At 40.1% G+C, this 8,502-nt stretch overlaps 1 protein-coding gene across 1 annotated transcript; it reads right to left on the bottom strand.

Moving 5' to 3' along the window:
- Positions 1 to 441: 441 nt before the first annotated feature.
- atxn1l (ataxin 1-like) lies at positions 442 to 6,701 on the bottom strand. Its single transcript, XM_073835781.1, has 2 exons — positions 5,688 to 6,701; positions 442 to 1,725 (listed from the first exon to the last, which is right to left on the bottom strand). Exons 1-2 carry the CDS (start codon positions 6,699 to 6,701, stop codon positions 442 to 444), a joined length of 2,298 nt encoding a protein of 765 aa, XP_073691882.1.
- Between the last annotated feature and the right edge of the window lie 1,801 nt (positions 6,702 to 8,502).

Below are 8,502 nucleotides of genomic sequence, written 5' to 3'. Positions count from 1 at the left end.
ACAACATTTAGAGAGAAAGAGCCTGTCTTTTAGGGGGGAAAAGTTGTTGAGCAATCTATCCTCTGTTGTCCATCTTTAAAATATATACTTATTATCGTAAAGGCTTGTCAAGACTCTATGGCTGTATCCCATTCTTATCCCTGGCCTTTCTGAAATAAACATCTACTGCCAGACACGATAGTTCACCCACAGGAACACGCAGACGACGCAGGCTTTGGTACGTGATTTACCGGATAAAGCTGCCCATGCAGATCATTGCGAACGCCGACTATGACCTGGCACAAAAGTCCTCTGCTCGAAACCAGAACCGAAGAGAAGGGGGCGGCAGGGGGGAAATCTTCCAATATGTGCAAAATCTCAAACATTCTGAGGCTACATTCTCTCTCCCTCCGACCACGCTCCCTCTGACACTTCGCTCCCACGGACAATCTCTTTTGTCTGCTACTTCCCGGCGTTTGAGCGCCCTTCGATCGATAGCTTGACCTCCTGAGGGATAAACGAAGGCCTAATGGAGCCAGAGGCGGCAGCCGATGCTAAACTTCCCTCCTCGTTCTTGATGCTGTATCTTTGGAAGCCAGGGGCAGACCAGCGCCTCTGGGACGCCCCTACGACTCCGGTTCCCGGTGGAGCATGACCCTCAGTGTGCAAATAGTAGTTGCTCTGGCTTCGAGTGTGCTCTGCTGAAGTCCTGTTCGGTCTCGGAACTGATCCTCCGATCTGCATTGGCTCTTCTTTATCCCGGTCTCTCTCTCTGTGGATGCGCTCCATTTTTAATTGGCTTTGTGGCCGAGGGGTATGCTGGGGCGCAGGGGGGCCCATGGGCTGAGGTGGGGCTCCTGACGTGGAGTTGACTTTGGTGGGAGTCCGGGTTTGAACTTGCTGCGGCGGCTTCTGCTGCGTCGCAGCTTGCTGCTGAAGAGTCACAGACACGCAGACGTCGCCCACTTGCAGGTGGTGGCAGGTGAGACCGTACAGTTGGGCAGTCCGCTCAGGGCTACAGGACGACCAGCCCTGTCCGAAAACGAAAAACGGGTGTTCGGGGGGAACATCTATAGTCACTTTGCTTTGCTGCTCGCCTACGTTGAAATGCAGTGCCACTAGACCAGGCCGCTGTTGGCTAGCGCGGATGTCCACCACCATGCTCGAGTCGATCTTGAGCCCGCCGCTCACTTCTGCGCTCCGTACGAAGTCCTGAGTCTGCAGATCTTCCACACGCTTGAGCTCTCCGGTCGCCAGTTGGATGATGGCGCCTTTCATAAAGTGTGACGGAGCCTGTGGGAAACTACCAGGAGTTGGAGGCTGTTGGGAAGGCTGCTGCCCCTGTTGGGGAGGCAGCTCCGCTATTGCCCGCTCTGCTGCATCCATGGCTTTTGTATACGTTGCGGGAGAAGCAGAGATTGCTGCTGAGGCCACATCGTTGGGTTGGAAATGCTGCTGCTGCTGTTGCTGTTGTTGTTGGTGCTGCTGTTGTTGTTGGTGGTGATGGTAGTCCACGGGCACAAGAACAGGCTGCCCATTGGCCAAGATGACAGCATGGCCTTGTTGAACGATCTGCTGCTGATGTGCTCTAGATTCAGCAGGGTTTGATGCATAAGGTGTTCTGACTTCACCCTGAGTCTCTCGACCCCTCTGCGAGCTTTGAGACAAGTTCAGAGGGACATGTGCTGCTTCTTTGCGACTCGTGCCGTGGCCAGGGGACGCAAGTCGTCCGACCACCTGCTGGACCTGGAAAAGCAAAAAACAAATTAAGTTTTAGAATTTGGTTTTTAGAAAGCACTGCAAGCTGAGAAGACTAACATTCCACTATAAATCAAAAAACAATCTCTGTTGTTTCTAAGAAGTAGTAGCCTGAGTTACTCAATCCTCAACACACCCGAAAAACAGCTAATAAAGGAAGGAAGTGGTGTAACTGGTGCTGACTCACAAGAATTGCCTCAAAAAAAAGGCAAAACGCTGAAAATGCTTTAGGTAGTGATGAAGCAGGAGACATTTACTATAGTAGTCTAATAGTGATGGTAATATTACATCGAGTTTGTTACTGATTGGATGGATGTATAACATTGTTCAGGATGTAGATATTGATCTCAATTAAAAAAAAAAAAAAATCCAACTTTTCAACTTTAATCCAAATACTGATAGCAGCATCAACAACATACTAAAATGATATGTACAGTGTAGTGTTCTTATTGTTAAGTACAACTTTAGTCATTTAAATTGATCAAGTTTAAGTTGAAGAATTAAAAGTAATACAACTTAAGCTTAAATAAATTTAAAGCTTAAAAAAGTGGAAACTAACAAAAAAAGTTACATAAAAATAAAAGCTAATTTAAAATATTTCTATATACCATAACAGTATATAATAATACAAAATTTATATTGAAATAGTAAGATCCAAAATTCTGAAACCAGACCTGAGAAAAATTGGAAAATCTTGTTTAAAAAAATAAATGCAAAGGCATTCATTCTTATGTCATTTAAAATTTTAAATGATTTATTATTTATTTAAATGGTTTCTCTTTATCTAAATACAATTCAGGTCAAAAGTTTACATACAGTTTGCAGATTCTGCAAAATGTTAAATTTTTTTTAACAAAATAGAAGGGATTAGGCTATACAAAATGAATGATATTTTTTTATTTAGTATGGACCTGAAGATATTTTACATTAAAGACGTTTACATATAGTCCACAAGAGAAAATAATTGGTGGATTTATAAAAAAGACCCTGTTCAAAAGTTTACATACACTTGATTAGTGCTGGGCGATATGACGATATATATCGTGGGGACGATAGAAAAGTGTCTATCGTCCTATTTCTCTTCTATCGTTTCTATCGTCTCTAACCTAATTTTATCAATTACTAAAGAAAATATTGCATTAAATAGGCTATGACAAATGTATTATAGTGTCTTGTTGCTGTGCAATGCATACTCTACCCTATAAGTGATAATCAAGAATAAAAACGAACTTTTTCACAAAGAAACTCCGTCTTGTGCGACATGCTTTAACTCGTGAGTGACTAAAGATGGAGACGCAAGAGGTTGAAGATGAATGCCCGGATCGAGTCGCAACAAACTGAAACTGCTACGCAGGCAGCAGACAAGAAGTACTTTTACCGACACGTGGGGGTACGTCAGTGATTTTGTTGCATTTTGGCTTCAAGAGCTCCGACACGGAGCAGAAGACAGTCATGTGCAAACTCTGCCAAAAGAGCGTTTCCGCGCCCGACGCTGACGCCTGTTTCACGCCTGTCAATTCGTCTGCAGTGCGTATGCGTTGCGTATTTTTTTCCGCACCCATGTTAACGGATCAGATCGTTCACACTGCACGCGGTCTGTCCGGTAGTGCGTTCCAGAAGCAGTGCGTTTGCAGCAGTGGAGCGATCCTTTCGGGACAGAGTCTGTTTTTGCTGCGCTGCATGCGCTGAATTAAAGTGACAGCGCATTGTTCGCTGTAAAAATGAACATGGATTGACACGGAAATGTACCATAAATGCATATAAATGCAGTCTACTGTGTTTCACAGTCAACACGTGGCTTTTTGGCTAGGTTTAAAATAGTGCAGTTTTAAATAAACAAGGCAACATAATAGATGCACTTGTCCAGGTAGAAAAGTTCTTTAAAATATGGTTTTTAATAAAGATTTAATACGAAAGAAAGGCACAGAGAGCCGACTGCTTGTCTGTGGTAAGTTTTAATTTAAAATATTTGTGATAGCCCAATTTCAATATGAAAAGGAAGCTATAGCCTACCTATGCTGTGTTTAAATGTGTTGCAACTTGCTTGAGCAACTTAATATACAAATCTAGAAGTCAAGTGCATTGAATAATAGCCTACGTTGTTTATAATACGTTGAGTTTAAACGTGAATATGTCTAGTATTATTGTATTAGTGTACTGTGATAAAAGAGTATCCCAATGCTGAAAAAGCACGTTTGGATTTTAAATTAAAATAACGGATAAATGGTGTGTTTGTGGTAAACACACACGGATCAGGAACGGACTGCAAACGCGTTCTGTGTGGAAGCAAAACGAGTCCGTGCTGCCTCTGCACCGCATACGTAACGCACACGGACTGTATACACACTGCAGACGGAGTATGTGTGAAACAGGCGTGATACTTTATTTTGGTTTGCAAACTTTGCACTACAAGGTTGAAAAATGTTTTGTTTATTTTTTATAATTGAGTGCTTTTCTGCTCAGAAACTTGAAATGGCTGTGCACTTTAATAAAAAAATAGTTTATTTTGATAATACTATTTAACTATGATGTGGATAAAAAATGTGAAGGCTACTGTAGCTCTACCTCCACCACATCTGTTGTCATTTGATACATTTATATTGCTGCACTAAAATGTATTTTTCTCATTTGTGACAGTTCAGTTAAATGTCACTTCAAATAACGAATAAAAATAAAGTTGCAAAAAAATTATGCAATGATATTTTTGTCAAACTTTTCAGAGAATAACTGAAAACGTACTTTATTTTGGTATATCGTGATATATATCGTTATCGTGATATAAAATAATCCATATCGTGATACATGATTTTTCCATATCGCCCAGCACTACACTTGATTCTTAATACTGTCTTTTAGGTCCCACAAAAGCATTTCTGTGTATTTGGATCCTTTCCAACAATGTCTGTATAATTTTGAGATTCATCTTTTCACACTGATGACAACTGAGGGACTCATATGCAACTATTACAAAAGGTTCAAACACTCACTGATGCTCCAGAAAGAAAAACAATGCATTAAGAGCCGGGGAGTGAAAACCTTTTGAATTTGAAGATCAGGGTAAATTTAACTTATTTTGTCTTCTGGTAAACATGTAAGTATCTTCCGTAGCTTCTGAAGAGCAGTACTAATTAAAAAAAGATATTTAGGCAAAATGTACAAAAGTGTACACATCTTCATTCTGTTCAAAAGTTTACATCCCCGGCTCTTAATGCATTGCGTTTACTTCTGGACCACCAATGAGTGTTTGAACCTTCTGTAATAGTTGCATGTGAGTCCATCAGTTGTCCTTAGTGTGAAAAGATGGATCTCAAAATCATACAGTCGTTGTTGTAAAGAGTTCAAATACACAAAAATACTGGAAAACCAAAGAATTTGTGGGACCTGGAGAATGTTTCTGAAGAACAGCAGGCAGTTTAACTGTTCAGGACAAACAAAGGACTCATCAACTATCACAAAAAAAAAAACAGGTGTGGATCATTCAGGTAACAACACAGTATTAAGAATCAAGTGTATGCATATTTTGGAATCGGGTCATTTTTATAAATTCAACTATTATTTTCTCTTGCAGACTATATGTAAACATCTTTAATGTGCAATATCTTATTCATGTCAGTACTAAATAAAAAAATAACATGAATTTTAAAAAAATTATTAACATTTTGCAGATTCTGCAAGGTGTATATAAACTTTTGACTTTAACTATAAGTGCTGAATTCAAGTTTTCCCCACCATTTTTAACACTTTTTTCAGCTTTTCTCCATTGCATGCAATAGTGGCAAATCACGTCAACATGAAATCAAAACATCACTCTATTTACTTAAAGCACTTTCCGGGTGATATTGTAATAACTTGCTCTTCCCCTGAAATAACTTCCCCTTTTCAAATAGCTATGTAGACACTTTTAAGCAAACCCACAGTGAGCCTATGACAGTAAACCATCCTTCCCTCACCTCGAGATCAGTGTCAGGTGTGCTGCTCTGTCCCGGCGACATTCTGCCCTCCAGCCTGCGGCTTTTCAAGCTCTTGTCTTGTTGGGGCTCGGGTGGAGCGGCCTGCAGCAACCGTGCGCTCCTGACCGAATAAACTGCATTATGATGGCTCTCTCTGCCTCCATGCTCTCTGTCCCCTCCATTCACCTCCCTCTCCTGCTCCATGGAGCTGCCGTGCAGGTCTCTTTGTGTCTGGACGCCCCTGACGGCGGGGTGGTAGTACACCGCTCTCGGGCTGAGCTCCCCGGAAGACAGCATCCCCACAGTCCCAAGTGGCGCTTGTGTCGCTGTCTGCTCAGAAGGGAGCACCAGAGGAACTCCCATTTTGGTGTACACGTGGGTCGAGACCTGCTGGGGAGAGGCAACTCCTTCCTGAATGACTGACGGATACGGAACCAGGTGGGAAACGGAGTGCGGCTGGGAAATAGCGGATTGAGGTGGTATCAAAGAGCTGGGGACGAATCCCGGAGGCACGGCGTAGGGAACCGCAGCTCCGTACGGAGAGCTAACAAACTGCAATGAGGAGTGAGGGATCTGGGCGTAGCCGAGCGGAGGGTAGGGAACGTTTGTATGTTGTAGCACCTGGGAGGGAACGGTGTAAGCAGGTGGAATGTGGCTAAGAACGGGGTGCAGATTGGTGGGTGAGTAGGTGCCAGCAGGCAGAGCTACTTTATAAAGCATGCTATACTGATCCACGGGAAGACCAACGAGACCCTCGGCACCCTCCACACCATAATGCACGCTCGGTTGGGCTCGCATCCACTCGCCACTACCTTCTCCACTTGTTCCAGAGCTTTGTGAAGACGGGGCATCCTCACCTCCTCCTCCTGCATTGCCAATGCCGCTGCCTCCCGCTCCGCCGCTGATGCTACTGCTGTTATTGTTGTTGGTAGAGGTGTTGTTGTTGTTGTTAACAGGGAGGTCCCGCTTCTTGGGAGGGAGGCACTCCTGGTTGCGCTCGTGGACTGGCTTCATGGTGATTCGGGATGAGAATAGGCGCTGTTACTGAACAGAGGATGGGACAAAGCCTGGCAGCCTCGGAAATAGCACCACTGGAATCAGCTCTGAAACCCTCCCGCTGGCCTCTTCCATCACCTTACCTAAAAAATTAATAAATAACTTAAGTAATGTTACACTATTGCTCAAAAGTTTGTGAACAATAACATTTTTTATATTTTTAAAGAAGTCTCTTCTGCTTACCAAGGCTGCTTTTATTTGATCCAAAGTACAGCAAAAACAGTACCGCTTTGAAATATTTTTACTATTTAAAATAACTGTTTTCTATTTGAATGTTTTAAAATGTAATTTATTCCTGTGATCAGTGGTCAGTGACACATGATGCTTCAGAAATCATTTTAATACTGATTTACTGTTCAAGAAACTTTTTTTTATTATTATTAATATTTAAAACAGTTGAGCACATTTTCAATCTGAAATAAAAAGCGTTTGTAACATTATTCACTTTTTCATTCAAAAGCTTAGAGTCAGTAAACTGTATTTTTGGGGGGGGAGAATGAACTTATTGAAATTAATACTTTTATTTAGCAAAGATGCTTTAAAATTGTTAAAAGTGAAGATAAAGACATTTATGTTACAAAAGATTTCTAAAAGATAAATGCTGAAAAACAAAGAACACTTGAAAAAACTCTACTCAGCTGTTTTCAACCTAATAATAGTAATAAATGTTTTTGAGCAGCAAATCAGAATGTTTTAATGATTTCTGAAGGATTATATGACTGAAGTAGTGATGCAAAAAATTCAGATTTAAAAAAAACAGGAATAAATTGCATTTTAAAATATAAATAGAAAACAGTTATTTTAAAATATGAAAATATTTAGTTTTTTGCAGTACTCTAAGCACTTGGTTTCAACAGGTACCGCAATTTAGATTGCATTTCATAATTTCAAAAGTCAAATTCAACAGACAGCCTTGTCAAACATATTGCACATTTTCTATACATTACAAATATTTATGAATTTTGAGTAAATGTAGTGTAAAATAGCCAATTTTGCTATTTATTTTGCAAATTAAAAATAAACATTTAAAAAAACACATGGAAAATTAGAAATGCTGCATTTATGATAAAGTACTAAAATTACTAAAAACTGAAGAAAGAAATTAGAGTTAAATAGTAACATTTAAAAACACACACAAACAAAAACGACAAAAGCTCCACATAAAAAACAAACTAAAATTAAAATTAGCAAATGTCTAATGGATAACATGTTGAAAATCCAACATCTAAACTACAAAGCTGGTTAAATTTTTCGAACTTGTCCTTTAAAAAACACATTGACAACATATTTTAAATTATTTTATAAATTACATATGTATGTGACATACATGTGTATGTTTTGAGTACAAAAATCATTATTAAGTAAAGAGCTTGTTCCATGAAGATATTTTGTAAATCTCCTACCGTAAATGTATCAAAACTTAATTTGATTACTAATACAAAATAGTTATATCTCTTGCAAATATTGTCCTTTCCTAACAAACCATACATCAATGGAAATCTTATTCAGCTTTCAGATGATGTCTCAGTTTCAGAGAAAATCTCAATTTTGACCCTTTGACTTTGTGTCATTTATATCATAGAGCAAAATGTGGAAGTCTTTGAGTAACGTTAACCACAGACCTTTTTTACTCATCAAATCAAAAGCCACTTTTCTAAAAACCCTTTGGAAACTACCGAGGAAATCCACAAACATGCCTTCCAGTTTGGCCTAAATACACTGGCCTAAAAATATCAACACTAGAAAACATGACAGTTGA

Source organism: Garra rufa, chromosome 3 (assembly GCF_049309525.1).
Source record: "Garra rufa chromosome 3, GarRuf1.0, whole genome shotgun sequence".
NCBI lineage: Eukaryota > Metazoa > Chordata > Actinopteri > Cypriniformes > Cyprinidae > Garra > Garra rufa.
This window is presented reverse-complemented; position numbering and strand designations above follow the sequence as displayed.

Bases quoted from the DNA above. Each gene is read 5' to 3' on its own strand.
- atxn1l (XM_073835781.1), bottom strand. From the start codon at position 6,701: ATGAAGCCAGTCCACGAGCGCAACCAGGAGTGCCTCCCTCCCAAGAAG. The intron at 1,726-5,687 runs GTGAGGGAAGGA...TTGCTTTTCCAG, and splicing joins CACCTGACACTGATCTCGAG to GTCCAGCAGGTGGTCGGACG.